Here is a 20,007-nt window from a genome sequence, read left to right as displayed (position 1 = left end):
AACAAACGTGTAGGGTTGCTGTCATCGAGTCAAGCTTCCAGAGCTATGGAGCGATTGTTTATCGATCATGTTGGACCTTTCCCACGTTCCAATCGAGGAAATACTCATGCATTGGTGTGCATTGATGCCTTTACCAGGTTTTGCTGGATCTTCCGGACGAGATCGACCAATTCGCAGTCCACTATTTCCTGTTTAAATTCTATTTTTGCCTCCTTTGGAACTCCTAAGTTTCTTGTATCTGACAATGCTACTGGGTTTACTAGTCATTTATTCAGGAAGTACTTATTTGACCTGTGTATCTCCCATGTGACCACTACCCCATATTATCCCAATCCCTCATATTCCGACAGAATGAATAGAAATTTAAAATCTGCTCTCATTGCTTATCACCACTCGAATAATACCAAGTGGGACACCTGTCTTCATTGGTTGCCATATGCATTTAATACTGCTAACCATGAGTCTCATGGGAAAACTCCAATGGAATTAATGTTTAGTTTTGTTCCATTTTCTCCTCTATCAAATCTCCTTCGAATTGAGGAACTGCTTCCTGAAGTCTCTAATCCTCGTGATGTGCGAAAGGTGTGGGATGAGGCCAAAACGAGGTTAGCGGTGTCGTATGAAAAGGTACGAAAGAACTATGACAAAGGCCGAAGACCCACCAAGCTAAATGTTGGAGACCAAGTCTTCGTAAAATGTTATTCTGTGAGCAAGGCAATAAATAAATTTACTTCAAAATTAGCTCCTAGATTTCAGGGACCTTGTACGATATTGCAGTTTTTGAGTCCTGTATCTATGCTTGTCAGTGATCCTGTGGCGAAAAGAATTAGGAGAGTTCATTTATCCCAAGTAAAAGCGGCTTGATATATTGTGTGTCGTGGGTTGAGTTCTAAATCTTATTTATGGTTGGTGGTAATTAATTGGGTTATTGTTTGATTAAAATGGGTGTTGGAAGTATGAAATTGTTCTGTCCATATGGATGTTGCAAAGCTGTGTATTGGGGGGTGTCTGTATCTTGATAATTTTCATCCTTGGTGAGTATGAATCTTGTTGAAGTGGACAAATATAAGAAAGACTGTATTTGATGTTTCATCCTGTTTAAGCAGGGTATATCTGTGAAATTAACACTCCGTGATCAATTCATGGAAGTTTAAAGTAATGGTATTGTTATCATTGTTAAGGTGTAAATTTAATTGGAACCTGTTGTGGTAAAAGATAGAAATTTAAGAACTGATGTGGTTCCAGGTTATGGTAATGTGACCTTGGTATTATGATTCAACGGTGTGCAGGGTGGATGTCTGTAGGAGAACCTTTCCGCGATTTAAACATTTTTTTTTTGTAATACTGGTATTGATATGGTGTCCATTAGAAAAATTTAATGATTTTAATTACCTTGATTGTGTGTTTGCGTTCCATAATGTAGTTCTGTAATATTTCTGATGTATCTTGTAATCTCGAGATTTCGCCTCGTCTGGGTACTTACTTGCTGTGATTATTTTAGTAAGAAAAATGTGTTTTTCTGAATCTATGATTCTTAAAGGTATTGTTATGAAAACTTGAGGATAGGTGTTGAAGATATAGAATACTCCACCTTTTATCCGAGTGAAGTTAATTGTATGAAGTCCTGTCGCCCGGAGCTGGAGAAGAGTTACTGGTTGCTGTGTGCATGAACCTTGTGTTCTTACTGTATCTTAATTCTGGGATTCTGGGAAGGACGGACCTTCTATTTGGGTCAACTTCACGTTTTTCTTGAGGTCGTTTGACTTTCTATTACATAGGGTTTCCTTATGAGCCACTTGTTGCACTACATTACCTTTGGTTGGTATGTTCATTATGATGCTATTTTTCCTGATAAATTTTGGTACATTATTCTGTTGTCTATGTAAGTTTGTAAGGGTGTGGTCTTGTGTTTGAATAGTGGTCAGGTATTTGTCTGTACATTGCTGTTATCATTGTTGCTGAGGGTTTCGGGAGGAAATTTATCCTATTTTCCTCTGCTGATCTGGTGTAGAGTTGTGGAATCATGTTACGCGTTTGCGATTTGTTGGCTTCATGTGTTAATGTGAGATTTTAGTGGTGGTAATATAGGATTCATAACCTAAGGAACGTAAGTGTCCTTTCACCCTTATGGTATGGTTTCTGATCCTTGTGGAACGTGTGGAATTTGGAATTATGGTTTTATTCTGGAAAAAAGTTGGGGTGGCATTATGATTTCGTTGAGAGGTGACTGTGTTCCTCTGAAGTCGTGATGGTGCTTATTGTGGTGGTTGTGATAATGATATTGGGTTGGCACTCGGTGATTGTGGGATGCTGTTGAGGATTATGTATGTCCTTTACCCTCGTGGCTGACACATCGACACTGGTGATCACTAGAGTTGTGTTGGATTATTGTGGTGGTAATCTAGTTTGGGGGGGGGGGGGGGTAAATTTTTATGCGGACGTCAAGAAAAGATTGTAAATGGCCTTTAATATGTTTTCTTGGTGTCGAGTGGGATTTGAGTAGTACTATCTATATATCTACAACTCTTTGGGGAATAAATTTTCAGCTAATATACGTATTTTGTGTTTATTGTCTTGGTCTTGCTTCAGCTTCTTGTGTTCTCTGGCATAACTTGTTCATCTGAGGACATCTTACTTAATTTGGTGTCTCTTAAGGTTCATTTCAATTAACCTGCCTGTCTATGGCATTTTATCTAGGGAGATTTTCCGGGGTACATGTTGTAGCTATAATAACTTATCGTTCTAGATGTAGAAGAATAAGTATGGGATTATTCTGCTCATTTGGTTCGTATTTGAACTCTCAGATCCTCTATCTGATATGGGGCCCCGTAGAGGGACTGTGAGATTTCTGAATTGTTTATATCCCGTGTTTCTTCTTGCCATTTTCTGTCCCGGTACTCCTAGAGTGTTGGTGTAGGTGTCGATATTGTGTGGTTGATTGCCTGGTAATCGTTGCTGGTTCGGTTGTCGATGACCCACTTTAACGCGTACCATCCATCTGAATTGTACATATGTCTCCAACTGTAATTGGTCCTTGCCGTTGCTTTCAACATTCATGTCTCCTACTCTTGCTTACTGTCCTGTACTATGCATGGTTGTTCGGTGTTTCTTAAATTTATTTCTGTTCAAGCCATTCATTTTCTATTGGAATGAGAATATGTGTAGTGGACTATGGAAGTTGAAGCAGTGTAAATGAATAATTAATTTTAACCAAGAGATGATTTAGAAATTTTAAAGAATGTAGGCCATGTATTGATTGATGAGTTTCGAGCTCACAGATGTATCTGTTTGGAATTTATCTTGGTTTGTATATTGTTAATGCCCTACTCTTATCTTTGGTATGTAGTTGACCGTGTGTGACCTCCCATTCATTTAATATGGCGTGCTGTGCCATTTTGATTTGTTTGGAAGAAACTGATGATAAAGCGATTGGTGTGGTTGGTCACTTAACAAATTACCTAAAGATTGTTGCACTGACTTATTCCTTGAGGAAGCTTATGTTTCCTTATTTATTAATTTTTTTTCTCCTTCTCCTTGTGTTTTATTTAAAATGATTGTGTGGTAGTATGGTTATCACTCATGAAGTCATGTCTTCCCCTACAATTGAAGCCCTTGAGTCAACTCAAGAGAGAATTATGTTATGTTTAAAACCTTGTAAGACCCGTCTTATCGTGTAATTGTACCTCTGAAAATTTATTGTGGTTAAGTGAATTAAGATTTCCTTAGTATGTTTAGTATTATCTGGACATTTCATGGAAGATTAGCATCCTGGTGATATTTTGCATGAAAAAGTGGACTTAATTGAACACTAAACAACTGCGTGTGATCTGTATCACTGCGTTATACATCACCCAAGTCTATCTCTACTCTCTTCGAGTCACGTCAATGCTAAATTATTGAAGGTGGAACATTTTCTTCTATATATACTCCTGCAAAAACAATTATTTTATCAAGGCATGCTGGTTATGCCCCATCCCTGGTCGCACCTTTCGAGGGGGAGGCTGTAATGGAATTACAATTATTACCTGCTAGGGTACAATGTACCCTGCATTATATTTATGCGCTGTGACCTTGTCTGCATCTCTACGAAAACAAATATCGGAAGGAATGATCTTCCTTAATGGCCAATGGTAAGACATCTAGCGGTCAACTCAGAACTTGAGGCGAGAGCTCGCTAAGCGGTGCTGCTATCTGGTCGCGATAAGTGAAGTATGAGCCCGACAATTAACTCTGAGCAGCAGTTGTTTGGATGATTGATTCTTGTGGCTGAATTGGAAAAAGATGCTTTGTTACGGGTCCTGTTTCTTGGATAAAATTGTAAAGGAAGAAGGAAGAATGGTCGTGGGACTCGATCCAGGGTGATGTTTTCCCAATCTGGGAGTAAGGCCTGAAGAATTTATGGGTTATTTTTTAAATATTGATTTTGATTCATGCTAGCGTCCGACCTTGTAAGTAAATCTTAACCGTTTCTGTACTGTTAACCTACCAAAACGAGAGTGCTGTAATCATGCTAAGAGACGTGGACACTTTTAAAAGATATGTAAGAAAGTCTACAGTTGGTTTTTGAACTTTTCGAGGTTGTTTTAAAATTCAACAATTGAGAATCGGGTCTTAATCATATCTACATTATTTTCATGTCCTCGGGGTTTCAATTTAAATGTATGGATGATATTTATTTTTCCTTTAATTCTGTTATTTCTAATTTTCATGTCTGTAAAGGTATATTTACGTTGAAGAGCTCTCAACTAACCTATCATGTAAGTAGTCTCTGAATAAGCTTATGGCGCTTGAATTTCATTTCCTTAATGTCATAATAATTATATTAATTATTTAAAATATTTTCAAGACATCTTGGCCAAGTATAAGAAAGAAAAGTGTTTTCAGGGAAGGCTTATCTAACGAGTTACTCGGTTTTCAAGTTCTCATTTGATTTCGGTGCTCGTCATCTGTTTCTGTTTGATGTCACAGAATGCACACGTGACATTTTGCCTTGCTGTGTTGAAACTGACATTTGAGGGTCAGTTGATTATTATTATTATTATTAATATTAATGGCTTGACTGTCATCCTTTTTGGGGTATGATCTTGCCTGCACACAGATGTGACTGCTGTGATTGATTTATTTATTTGAGCTGAGTTACCGTCTCTTTGGGTGATATTGGATTAGTTTATTCTACATCTGATTTTAATTGCATGTTCTTGTATTATTATTGCTTCGATATTTGAAATTGTGTGATTTTGCGGGTTATGACTATTTGTGGGGCAATTTGTTAACCGAGATACTTCATTAGAAGGTTTTCACCGTTCAATTTCTCAGAAACCTTTGAGATTTTCAGACTAAGGATTTAATTTAATCTTAATTTACTTCCAACTAACGATTATTAATTATTCTGAGGTGTTTCTGTTTTCTTTTAAGAGGTTGACGCCACAATTTTAATATTCTTAATTATTTTAATTAATCTGAAAAGATATCATTCCTTGAGTAATTACAATTTTTTCACATTTTAATTCTGAGGTCCGAAGTTATAAATATTTTGGATAATTAAAGTTTGTTTCTTAAAATTATTGACGAATTATTATTTCAGCCAAGTTTAATTAATTAAGCTTAATTTAAGTTGATTCACAAGACCTCTTGTGTTCAGAGCTTCCACAATTGGCGACGTTCTTTCTCTCTGGATAATGGTATGTATTACTGATTTTAAATTAATTTATTATCATTATCTGAGGACGTGCCAACACTCTTGAAGTTTTAAATCTTGTGTTGTGAGAGGATTAACTTTGACTTTTTATCAGACCTTTTTCATTTTCAGCTGAGAATGTTGCTCATTACTTCCAGCTTGACCTGATAGATCTCCAGTTCACCACCTTGGTCAAGGATTTTTGTATAACACAATAATATCCTCAGCTGCAACACAAGCAAGCTGCCGAAGTTATTGCAACATTTGGTCCCATCCATGGGTGCAAGCATTTTCTACTCTGTTATAAAATCGGCCAAGTCCCAGCAACATGCAAGTTTAATGGTCTTTAAACTGTGCAACTCCGTGTGGTTGACTGTATTGTGAACCCTCGTATCAAACATAGAACACACTGTGCAATCCAACATAAATAAACCAACACACATCCCATTTCAGGCCACAGCGTTCTTTGTTTTGCTGGAAAGAGTGAATACGTGTGCCTGTATAGAGTGTGTTGTTATAAAATACATAACATTTATTTTCATCATTTTATGTTTGATTACAAAGACTGTGAATGCAGATTTTATTTCATCAGTTTGATTTTACCACAAACACATCCTGTGCTAATTCCTGCCTGCAGCATACATCTCTCTCTCTCTTTCACACACACACTTTAACTGAATATCGTAGTGGCGGGGGTTGGAGTACCGCACAAACGTGGTTGCGCTCTTGGAGGTATGCTAGCGCATGAGTGGCTTATGTCTTGGCCACCGCCACTCTAAAGCAAGTTTTAAAATCCTAAATTTTCTGTCAGATTCAGGGCTGGCAGTGTATGCTGCATCAATTGAAATAACCATTCTTTAGACAGATCAAGTAGTTCCACAGATAGCTATCAACATACTCAAAACGCAACTGGTTGACATACCTATTCAGACACAGAGATTTGGATGTAACTTCAAGTGTAAATGCAATTTAAACTCTTGCTTCTTCATAGGATGCTCTATTCCAAAGACTATTTAAATATTTTAAATTCTGTCTGAACTAGTAAGGTATACAGGGGCATTGTAATGTATCATAATCTTGCATTCTTTATACAGCAAATGTTTCCTCCAATCAAACAGCCCATCAGCTACCTCTAATGGCAAAATTGAGTGACAGAACAATATCTGCAGCATCCAAAGTGACGGAGCAGTATGTGTAGCATTCAAACAAATGTTGAGGAAAAATCGACTGAGGTCTTGACAGCCTTTACAGTAACTGAATTAGAAAAAAACATCCAAAAATGCCAGGCAGTGAAAGTGATTGGATTGGAAGACATAAGAGTAAAACAAATCAAACACTTTGGTATCAAGACCAAAAAATTGTTGTTGAAACTGTTTAACTCCTGCGTAGCTCGTAGCAACATCCCAAAAATATGGAGGAAATCTAAGGTTATTACCATCTTAAAGCTAGGCAAAAATCCTTCAGATCCAAAGAGCTACAGACCAGTATCCTTAATATGCCACATCTATAAAGTGTTTGAAAGGATCATACTAAACAGATTGTCACCATTTATTGATCCACTCTTAAAGCCGAAGCAAGCAGTTTTCACACCGGGAAAAAGGTACACTTCTCAAGTATTATGTCTGACACAATATACTGAGGATGGATTTGAAAAATGGAATGTAACAGGAGCAGTTTTTGTAGATTTATCAGCTGCATATGATACAGTAAACCATAAAAAACTGTACCACAGACCATCAGAATGTTGCTACAGAATAGAAGATTATTGTAAAAATTCAAAGAAGATTCAGTAGATGGAGAAACCAGAGAAATGGTCAACCACAGGGAAGCATATTGGCACCATGCCTTTTCAACATATATACGTATGATCAGCTCACCCCAGCTAATGCAGGAAGGTTTCTGTATGCTGACGATCTTGAATTGATGGCTCAGTCCCAGTCCCAAGGAGGTGGAATAAATTCTAACTGCTGGCTTGAGACAGTTCTCCAAATACTACTGCCCGAACCATCTGAAGCCTAACCCCAACAAAATCCAAGTATATGCATTCCACCTCAGAAATAACGAGACGAGATAACAGCTTCAAATTTCGTGGGCAGGTGCCACAGTAGAATGCAGCTATTACTCAAAATACCTTGGAGTGACACTTGATCATAGCCTCATGTACAAGAACCACTGAAAAAAAAAAAAAAAGTTGCTGCACGTAACAAAATAGTATGCAAGCTGGACAGCTCAAGATGGGATGCACAAACACAAACTTTGCGAACAACTGCTTTATATTTCTCCGCTGGTGAATATACGTATCCCATTTGATGCCGATTCCACGCACACCAAGTTGCTAGATATTACTCTATATGAGTTGTGTCAGATCGTTACAGGCTGCTTCAGACCAACCCCAATTGGCAAAGAATGACTGCCTACAATAGTTCCATCTTTGATTAGAAGGGAAGTTGCAGCACATCAGGAGAAAACTAAGGCCATATCAAATGAAAAGCACCCTCTGTATGGATATATTCTGCCACAGGCGAAACTAAAATCTCCAAGGAATTTCTTCCCAAATATTCCAATTCTCAACAAAACCTCAGAAAGAATGAAAATAGCACTTTGGAGCACCCAATCTATAGAACTGTTTGCATGGTTACTACTGGAAGAACAACTTCCTCCAGGTTATGAGTTATCATGAGTCTGATTGGAAAACCTGGAAAACCCTAAACAGACTTCAACCAGGAGTGGGAAAATGCAGAGGAAATTTGCAGAAATGGGGATATCTGAGAGATAATGATACTGCTCTACGTGCACATGGAGAAATCCAGACTATGAGCAATCTTATTCAATCAATCAATCAATCAATCAATCAATCAATCAATCAATCAATCAATCAATCAATCAATCAATCAATCAATCAATCAATCAATACTGATCTGCATTTAGGGCGGTCGCCCAGGTGGCAGATTTCCTACAGTTGTTTTCCTAGCCTTTTCTTAAATGATTTCAAAGAAATTGGAAATTTATTGAACATCTCCCTTGGTAAGTTATTCCAATCCCTAACTCCCCTTCCTATAAACAAATATTTGCCCTGATTTGTCCTCTTGAATTCTAACTTTATCTTCATACTGTGATCTTTCCTACTTTTAAAGACACCATCCAAACTTATTCGTCTACTGATGTCCTCCCACGCCATATCTCCACTGACAGCTCGGAACATACCACTTAAATGCTTACAATATAGTGATTGTTTTAATCCACCTATTCAATACAAATTGGTTTTGTGTTGCTAGTTCATAATATTACACCACGAATTACAGGGACATGTTTCGCTTTATTTACAAGCATTTTCAGCCTACATAATTGTCTCAAGGTTAAGACCTGTCATATTTGGATTGTTTTTACAAATTTTTTTGCTTGAGTCCATGTTTAGTAATAATATGTAAAAAACATAGAAATTATGTACACATTAAAAGTATGACAATATGAATTACAATGTTGAATTGAAGTAACCCTTAATTCTAAAATACATAGACGTCCAAAACATAGTAACTACAATTTAAAAATTTTGGTTTAAATTGTTTTCACAATTACAATGTTGAATTGGAGTAACCCTTAATTCTAAAATACATTGACGTCCAAAACATAGTAACTACAATTTGAAAATTTGGCTAAAATTGTTTTCACAATGCTGTGGTTGATTGAATCAACCGTAATATGGCTTTAAATTTGAGTCATAAATATAAACTGAAGGTTAAAATAAATAGGAGCCATTTTTTCATTGATTTCTGGAACACAGTAACTTCTAAAATTGAGAATTTGGATAATAATTGTGATCTTCGATGCAATGATTTAAAAACAACTATGATTTGACTCCATGTGTAATTTGAATCAAAATGATATTCTAAAAATTAAAATCTTGGAACCGTTGGAGACCAGCTTCTGGAATTTTCGAGGTTTGCTGCAGTTTGGTGATTTGATCAGTGAAGTATTAGAATAATTAGTTCTTGTTTATTGTGACTTGAATATCCATTGGTAGCAGTTTGTATTAATGTAGTTGTAGTTAAAAGGGAGGGGGCTTCTATCCAAATCTTGAATAGCTGTTTATGTTTCTTTCGAGGTAATAGAATGACTGAAGCATCTGGAACAGATGGAGATTAACTTGAATACTGTTATGTGTTGTTGTGCTTGTAATGTGAGTTTGATGTTATATTTTTTCACTTACCCCTTTGACTGCTGCTACAAAGTCTTGTGGTCTTTCTTACGTTACTGTGACTGATGTCTGTTGTAGTTCTACTCCTTGTGTTGTAAGTGTGGAGGGGCTGTTGTGAGGGGCAAGTAGGGGGTTGAGGGGGATAGATGTTAGGCGGGGCGTTTGCTATTGGCGTACCATGTGGTGGGGAGTTCTTATCTGTTGTCAAGGTGGGGGTAGGGGACAATCCTGCGGGCGGGACGTTAAGCTTTGGCGTATTATGTAGAGGGGGATTCGTTGTGGAGATAGTTTCTGTTGTGAGTGTTTTTAGATTAAATATCCTAAAGAATTTGCTTTTATCTGATTTGAAAGTTTGTAACAATGTTGGCAACTGTTCTATTAACGGGCTTTTTATTTCGGCCGTGTCGTTCAAATTTTTATCTTTATTAAAATATTGATCCAAATAAATATATATGTTTTCAAACTCTGTCATTAGCTTCCCCTTTTCGATCCTTATGATTATTGTAAGGTCTTTGTCTATTGAGGTATAATGATGGCCGGTTTCTTTCATATGATTACTCATTGCGGAGTATTTATTATGTTTTAAGGCGTTAAAGTGTTCCATGTACCTGGTTAGGAAGCTGCGGCCAGTTTGGCCAACGTATGAAGATTTACACTGTGTGCATGTCAGTCGATATATTCCGGAACTTTGAAATTTGTTATTGTAGGAATTTACGGTGTTATGATTAAAAAATAAGTTTTTATTAGTGTTATGTGTTTTAAAGGCTACTTGCATATCCCGCTTTTTGAGTGGGTTTGCTATTTGGTGAATCGTTGAACTGGTGTAAGTAAAGGTTGGGTATTTTGATTTATTGGTTTTTTCCGGCGCGAGATTTGTGGCTAATTTGAGCTTTACTTTGTTGATGATTCGATTCACCATCTCTGCTTTATATCCGTTGACAAGTGCCAGTTCTTTTACAAAATTTATTTCTTTCGTGAAATTCGCAGGTGATGAGGGTATTTTATGAGCTCTGCAGATCATACTGAAAAAGGTTGCTTGTTTATGGGATATGGAGTGAATAATTTCTTATTGTTATTGATGTGTGCGTCGGTTTTCTGTATATTTGATAATCGAATTTATAATTTAAGCGTTTTACTGTAACATCCAGATAATTCAATGAGTTGTCATTCTCGTCTTCTTTGGTAAATTTTATGTATCTATCAATGCTATTTAAAAATTCTAGGATTTTTTCACTGTTATTTTTTCGGTTGTCTGTTATTACAAACGTATCATCAACAAATCTCAGCCAAAGACAGATTCCTTCTATATTCGGTTTAATTATTTTATGTTCTATGTTGTCCATATAAATATCTGCTAATATTCCTGAGCTGGGGTCACTCATGGCTAAACTCAACTGGTGGTAGATTTTATTGTTAAAGGCGAAAGTTATTATTTAGTACGAATTTAAGTAGTTTAATAAATTCATCTATTTCTAGCTTACTTAAGTTACTACGTTTGGAAAGGTTTGAGTTAATAATTTCAACCGTCTCTTTAATGGGGATGTTTGAATACATATTGGTAATATCAAAAGAGCTCATCCTGTGGTGGGGTTGTAAGTTGAAGTTTTTTAATCTTTTGCAAAATTCAATAGAATTTTTAATTGAGGAGTTACTCTGAAACTTATAATGCTTTTTGAGGAACTGATGTATAAATTTTGACATTTTATATGTTGGGCTATTTCTGCTATTTATGATTGGTCGAATGGGTGTGTTGTTTTTGTGTACCTTAGATAGAGCCTTTGCCTTAGGTAATGTTGGATTCATGTTGACCATTTTTTGTTGTTCTTGCTCATCAAATAAGCAAGTTGAATTTTTAAGGACTGTTTTTAGATTCCGTTGAATTTTAGAGACCGGGTCTTTATTTACTATTGTATAAGATTCATTAGAAAAGAATTCTTCAGTTTTATTAATGTAGTCACTTTTATTTACTAGGACTATTGTTTCGCCTTTATCCGCCTTAGTTACAATAACGTTGTTATCTCTTATTTTTGTCTTTAATTCTTTTATTTGTTTTAGGAGGGCTTGGTCGGGATTGGTTTTCATTTCTTTTACTAAACTTGGGAGTTTCTTTTTTATTTCATATTTAATGTCAGTTTGTATTTCTGCCGGCATTTTCCCTATATTTACTTCTGATTCCGCTATTGTGGTGGTTAATTCTTCCATTTTCTGCAGGTTAGGCCAATTGAATTTAGTTCCTTTATATGCATTTCATTTTCAGAAAAACTGGTGTCTGATAAATTAATTGTCGCAGGTGTGTTTTTCATTAAAGGATTCGGGGTTTTTTCTTTATTTACGTATGTTGTTGACTTTTTTTGATCTTCTATTAGATGTTTTAATTTATTTTACAGGGTTTTTTGCTTTCTATCTAATTATGTAGGCTGAAGATGCTTGTAAATAAAGCGAAACATGTCCCTGTAATTCGTGTTGTAATATTATGAACTAGCAACACAAAACCAATTTGTATTGAATAGGTGGATTAAAATAATCACTATATTGTAAGCATTTATAGCAAATTTCAATACGGGTCTAATCATGAGATTAGTTACATGTAATAACATACCACTTAGTCGAGCAGCTCGTCTCCTTTCTTCCAATCTTCTCAGCCCAAACTTTGCAACATTTTTGTAACGCTACTCTTTTGTCGGAAATCACCCAGAACAAATCGAGCTGCTTTTCTTTGGATTTTTTCCAGTTCCTGAATCAAGTAATCCTGGTAAGGGTCCCATACACTGGAACCATACTCTAGTTGTGGTCTCACTAGAGACAAATAACCTCTCTCCTTTACATCCTTACTACAACCCCTAAATACTCTCACAACCATGTGCAGAGATCTGTACCCTTTATTTACAATCATATTTATGTGATTACCCCAATGAAGATCTTTCCTTATATTAATACCTAGGTATTTACAATGATCCCCAAAGGGAACTTTCACCCCATCAACACAGTAATTAAAACTGAGAGGACTTCTCCTATTTGTGAAACTCACAGCCTGACATTTATCCCCGTTTATCATCATACCATTGCCTACCGTCCATCTCACAACATTATCGAGGTCATTTTGCAGTTGCTCACTATCTTGTACCTTATTTATTACTCTGTAGAGAATAACATCATCTGCGAAAAGCCTTATCTCTGATTCCACTTCTTTACACATATCATTGGTATATATAAGAAAACATAAAGGTCCAATAATACTGCCTTGAGGAATTCCCCTCTTAATTTTTACAGGGACAGATATAGCTTCACCTACTCTAATTCTCTCAGTTCTGTTTTCTAGAAACAGAGCCACCCATTCAGTCACTCTTTTGTCAAGTCCAATTGCACTCATTTTTGCCAGTAGTCTCCCATGATCTACCCTATCAAATGTCTTAGACAGATCAATCGCGATACAGTACAACTGACCTCCTGAATCCAGGATATCTGCTATATCTTGCTGGAATCCTACAAGTTGGGCTTCAGTGGAATAACCTTTCCTAAACCCAAACTGCCTTCTATCAAACCAGTTATTAATTTTGCAAACATGTCTAATATAATCAGAAAGAATGCTTTCCCAAAGCTTACATACAATGCATGTCAAACTGACTGGTCTGTAATTTTCAGCTTTATGTCTATCACCCTCTCCTTTATATACAGGGGCTACTATAGCAACTCTCCATTCATTTGGTAAAGTTCCTTCATGCAATCATACAAGTACTTCAGATATGGTACTATATCCCAACCCATTGTCTTTAGTATATCCCCCAAAACCTTATCAATTCCAGCTGCTTTTCTAGTTTTCAACTTTTGTATCTTACTGTAAATGTCATTGTTATCATAGATAAAATTTAATACTTCACTAGCATTACTCACCTCCCTTATCTGGACATTATCCTTGTAACAAACAATCTTTACAAACTGCTGATTGAATACTTCTGCCTTTTGAAGATCCTCGCATACACACTCCCCTTGTTCATTAATGATTCCTGGAATGTCCTTCTTGGAACTTGTTTCTGCCTTAAAGTACCTATACATACTCTTCCATTTTTCACTAAAATTAGTATGGCCACCAATTATGTTTGCCATCATATTATCCTTAGCTGACTTCTTTGCTAGATTCAATTTCCTAGTAAGTTCCTTCAATTTCTCCTTACTTCCACAGCCATTTCTAACTATTTCTTTCCAACCTGCACCTCCTTCTTAGTCTCTTTACTTCCCTGTTATAATATAGTGGGTCTTTACCATTCCTGAACACCTCTAAAGGTACAAACCTATTTTCACATTCCTCAACAATTGCTTTAAACCAATCCCAGAGTCTGTTTACATTTTTATTTACCGTTTTCCACCGATCATAGTTACTTATTAAAAACTCCCTTTGCCCTTTGACTCCTGTAACCTGCACTCAGGAAGATCTGTTTCTGGCCCACTGGGATGTTCTTTCTCAACACGGCTCCAGCTGTTTACTACCATGTTGCTACTGGGCATTCTTGCCCTCTCCTTGGTTTAGCGATATTAAGAGCTTTCTCTACAGGTTGCAAATAGCGGAGTACTGGGCCAATATAGTGTAACTCATAGTTTTACTGTTAGATTTGTAATATACTATTATTTTAATGTTGTGCAGAAAATGTTCCTTTTCATGTGCTTCCATACTGCAATATTCTGATATAAATAAATAAAAATTTAAAAATGAGCGAGATGGCCATGCAGCTAAGGTTATGTAGCAGATAGTGGGTTCGAATCCTACCGTCGGCAGTCCTAAAGATAATTTTCTGTGGCTTCCCATTTTCATACCAGGTAAATGCTGGGGCTGTACCTTAATTCAACCCACGGCTGATACCTTTCTAATCCTACCACTTTTCCATTCTTCCATCGCTGATGTGTTAGTGTGATGTTAAACAAGTAGCAAAAAATGTTCTCCGACTTTTAAGTAATAACTGATGACATCTCCTTCCTCTTTCCTGACTATATGTGTGTCCACAGTATGGGCACTCCTGAGTATCACTCATGGTTGGCTCTTTTGATCCCAAAACAGTATTTCTTCTGCTTCTGTTTCTGGCCCACTGGGATGTTCTTTCTCAACGCGGCTCCAGCTGTTTACTACCATGTTGCTACTGGGCATTCTTGCCCTCTCCTTGGTTTAGCAATATTAAGAGCTTTCTCTACAGGTTAGTCTTCATCACTTCACTTGATGTGCCGGTATCTTTTGTTCAGTTTCTCACCAACAGCAGTTTATTATTATTATTTAGTGTATGATGCTACAGAAGACAATCGACTCTATGTACATGTTCTTGACACAGAAAAAATGTTGCTAAACGTCCGTAGGTTGACCTTGAAGTACCCTACACGTGTCCTTTTGGTGGTGCTAATAGAGCAACAACGACAATAAGATGCCGCTGTACTGCCCTACTGGACCTCACGACTATGACAATCGAGAAATCAATATAAATAATAATATAAATAGTCCTTCTGAGGACACGCATTTCCATATGAATAGCAGCGATACTGAGGGATGCTCATGTGTTCATCGCACACTCTTCCTGTCAAAGTAACGCCTGCAGACCACCACAGCATTCCCATCTCTGTTGTGTGCATTTGCTGATCATGCTGCTTCTGCCCGTCCAGCATTCAGAACCATACATGAGGGCAGGTCTGACAACTGCCTTGTAAACTCTCCCTGCTTAATGTGCATCCATCTAACACACAAGGTATCTATCAGTGATCACTCTTTCATTCAGTCAACGCTGATGTGGTGCTAGATATCTTCCTCGACTGTGGCATCAGTGGTAATGACAGAACCAAATACCTCAACCTGTCAGTCATCATGAGTGGTAAATGATGGTATGTCAGTAACAGGAAATTCCAATTCATAAAGAAGAATTCAACTTGAAGTCTATTTGAGTTTCTATATGTAGCAAATTTGAAAACCCACACAAGACTATACTGTATTTGGGATAAGGCTGTGAGCAATTTACCTATCATATCCTATGTTCTTATATCTGTAGTAGGTTGTTGAGGATCATGGGCATCTCTGGGTGGGCAACGTAATAAGATAAAATCGAATGGGGCCGTGTTATTTTGATTAGAATGGACACATACCACATATAGGTCCTGTCGAAATATAATACTTAGTCGGGATGGGCTTGAAACTTGATTGTTGATATTTTACTCCTTAATTCTAAACAAATGTACACAACTTTAGGACAAAGTGGTCTACAACATGAGAATTAACCTACACATGGAAACAAAACGAGTTCAATATTATGAGATATTAAATCGACATTTGTACCATACAGAGTTGAGAGAGCTTCAAGAGACACATTGGAGAATCTTCACCAAACCACCGGGGCAGCATGTGTGCTCGGCTCAATCTCCAGAACCACAGAGCTCGCCTAATGATGCTCGGTCATCTTAGCTTTGAGATGAACCCTTTTAACGATCGGTATTGGTGATTTTGGATTCTTGGAATTCTGATAAGCCACTCCATCCTCTCAATGCACTCTCGATCATGTCTAAAGCCAATTAATGTCCATATGTTGCTACATTTTACAAAAGCAAAAAATCTTTTGCACTTCTTCGGACCACAGGAATGTTCTCTATTTGATTATATTTGTGGTTGTATACTTCTATACTCGCTGAGATGAATGAAACAACACCTCACCCCAGAGTCCAGAGCTACACTAATTGTTAGCTGCATGGCATGGCAAGGCAAGGCAATTTTATGACCTTAAAAGGCAGCACTACTGCAGCACCCAATGATGCCATACTGAGGAAAGATTCTTGTTGCCAGGTACAATGGTCCCTCCTCTTAACAATGAGATGTGAACACCATCGTCACATATGTTGCCTAGAAATGATTTTGATTTTAACAGTTACATGTTTTTGTAACGCTCAATGGCCAAAGTATGGTTCCGAAACTATGGATGTATTCTACATCAAATGCCGTGTAAAAATAATTTTGATGGTATAAAGTCAAAGGCATATGATGATACTGATGAAACAAATGGGCACAATATTTATGTTCACACTTTATTTAATTTCTTTCAAAGTAATCGTATTGATGTAACCAGAAAAATATTCAATATCAACATTTACCCATTTATGCATAATGTCCAAAGGAACGTCAAATACATGATAAAGGAAAAATAGTAAATTTTGAGGTTTCAAATCACAGCATGCAGTCTGCATATATGATCAGATTTTCAGTATTTCCAGTTGCTAACGTAGGATAGTATTAAATAGTTTCCATGGACTTAGGACATTGTAGGCAGGAAAGTTTTAACAGCTTATGACCTTCATCCTCCTCATTTTGTGCTGCAACACAGTCAAGTGTTGACATGAATTTGCCTATGAACAATATCAACACTGAACCTCTGGTAAATAATGCCTGTGATTTTCACAAGGTGTAATAGATCACTAATTTCTTGAAGAGGAACATTCAATCACAATTACAGTATCATAATTCAGTAAATTCTATTAGACCACAGTATGTATACAGGAGATAATTTAGAGAAGGTGGGGGAGAGAGAGGTGCACTTATAATCAAGGTAAGAGCAAATACAGTATTATTCTTTCCAGTCTGAAATTCCCTATTACTTCATTCTAACTACACCACTCATCCAAGACGGTTAGACGTCATATGTAAGTGTTCGAAACAGAACTTGAGGAACCACCAAAACCGTATAATGTAAAATTCATGCATAATCATGCTATTTGGATCAGAAAGAAAAGAAAAATATCCTGTACCTGTGATCATGGATGGGTTGCTCTGAGCAGCTTCTTCAATTATCCTCTTTTGTAGATCTTTGTCTAGTAAGATAAAATAGAAAGTATTAAAACAGTATATTAATTAAAGTTATAAACAAACAATTAGGCTCTTTACTTTAACATTCACGTAGGTGAAATCTTACCAACTATGTAGTCCATGTAAAAAGCTATTTATTGGCAAACCACTCTCTGGTTTTTTTAACTTACTGAGTTTTAGAGGCAATCCCATAGGAACCTTGCCTATAGGTTTTCCTTTACCATATTTAAATATAGATGTTTCTCGGCATAATTTTCAGGCATACTTTGTTTATGTTAGTGAGGCTAACATGTTTAAAATGAATATTCCAAAATCAGTTTATGAACTGTTGCTTTTAACGAATGGACTGTTAATGTACTGCAGGTTACAGTATTGCTATTATTTGTCGTGTACCGACCTCCCCACGGTCTCGAACCGGCGGACTGCCAGGTGGACGGCAGCCGGGTTCGCTGCCAAGTCTTGAACTCAAGGTGTCAGAGGAGATTAATTAGTGTTAAAATAATGATCAACGACAGGAGACACCTTGTAGTACTTGAGTAATTGTATAATAAGTATAATAATTATAGTTAGATTTAATAATTGGAAAAAGCAGAAGGAAGCTTTAAGTATTGGAGAGCAGTTTGTGAAACGCGCTAGCTTACGAAAGCTGTTGACTACAATAAGATATTTACTGTGTGTCAACAAACAAAGCTGGTATGCGGGCCAGGCGGCCCGCTTGATAACCGACAAAGGAACAAAGCAAGCTACAAGGCCAGTCGAGGCCAGTACAGATGCACTTTAGAAAAATAAGGAAAGATGAGGACAAAGTAAGACAGAAGACAGTAGTGCCTAGGTAGCAGCACTTACTGTAACAACTATTGAGAATAGCCACTTGATGGCGCTAGTGACAAGGTGATCGGTTTAGTAATGTCCATAAGACCCAACCCCTTGGTAGGAGGTAGGGATAGAACTTTGAGTTCAGGAGCGGAGATATAATCCCTGGCCAAGATGGCGCGGGGCCTTCTTCCAGCCAGTAGTTCGTATTTGTCAGGACGAGATTCTGTTCGGGCATAGCCCAAGTGCCGTAGGGCAAGATTAAGATAGACGCGTAGTAGAACAGTAGGCGCAAGGAACAAGCTCACTCTCTCTATAGATCATTACATTCAGACTTGTAAATATACTGTACATAGTAGTTTTAGTTGTCCTCAGTAATAAAGGACAGGGAAATAATTTCATCTTTTATTTCGGGAGTTGCGGGACGAGTCATACCTACAAATTACCTCCCTACATTCCGCTTGGCAGGTCAGGTAATACTTCAACATCCAACGGCCTGGTGACCAACCTACGAGATCGTCTCACTGGACAGGTAGGTCACAACAGGCACGTATAAAAATTTGGTGTCAGGTAGTGCAGGGTCCCGAGTTCGATCCTCGAACAGTGTCAACTCACCGAAATAACGTGAGAGAACCGCGACTTCGCAGAAGATTTCCGTGTGAGAAAATTGCGACTTCGCAGAAGATTGTCCGAACCGCGCTACCGCGTAGTTTCGTTCGTATGCCGCGCATCGCAAAAGAGGAGCATCACTACCGCAGCCTACTAAGCCAGCCCAGCAGAGGGGTAGCAGTCCAGTAGCAGACAACGCCATCCGGTGGAGACGCAGCACTACAGCCGACTACTCATCCAGACCAGCAGTGAAGCAGCACTGAAGAATTAAGGTAAGCTGAATATTTATTTCAAATGGCACGAAAGAATAGTTCAGTACCAGCAGACCAAGGCAATGAGATGCTTGACGAGGTGGAATCAGTAAGTATGAGTGGGCCTTTTGTTACAGTAGTAGAAGGACATCGTTTCATTGGACGAGAGTTTGATGGCAGTCAACCAGATAGATTGCATGAGTTCATAGCTAACGTAGATGCTGCTGTTCGTATGATTAAGGATGAGGATCAAGAGTTGTTTTTCAAGTACATTTTAACTAAGGTTACGGGCAGAGTCCGAGATAAGTTGTTGTACAGACGTGATATACATAATTGGGAGAAAGCCAAGCGGGCATTGATAGAATATTATGGCCAGCAAGGCACGTTAGATTTGTACATTTGTCAAATGTTCCAAACAGCGCAGGACCCGCGAGAATCAGTCACACTTTGGGCACACAAAATAGAAACATTGTCAGCTTCTTTTAGAGAGGCAATACTTGAGGATGAATTAGAGGAAGATCGCGATGCACAGCAAAGAATTAAAAGAAAAATATGTGTAGCTAGTTTCATACAAGGGTTAGCCAACCCTAGAATACAAGCTAGGGTACAGTCAGAAAAGGGCATCACTTTTGAGAAAGCAGTT

At 37.5% G+C, this 20,007-nt stretch overlaps 1 protein-coding gene across 1 annotated transcript in view; it reads right to left on the bottom strand.

Annotated features, from left to right (window-relative positions):
- Positions 1-20,007, bottom strand: part of LOC136875005 (U11/U12 small nuclear ribonucleoprotein 48 kDa protein) — a 152,824-nt gene that overhangs the window by 85,633 nt on the left and 47,184 nt on the right. Inside the window, exon 3 of the mRNA XM_067148719.2 lies at positions 17,634-17,696. Coding sequence (XP_067004820.2) covers positions 17,634-17,696 — 63 coding nt within the window. The remainder of the gene's footprint in view (positions 1-17,633; positions 17,697-20,007) is intronic.

The sequence above is a fragment of the Anabrus simplex genome, chromosome 5, assembly GCF_040414725.1.
Source record: "Anabrus simplex isolate iqAnaSimp1 chromosome 5, ASM4041472v1, whole genome shotgun sequence".
NCBI lineage: Eukaryota > Metazoa > Arthropoda > Insecta > Orthoptera > Tettigoniidae > Anabrus > Anabrus simplex.
Note: the sequence above shows the minus strand (reverse complement) of the source record. Positions and strands in the feature narration are given on the sequence as shown.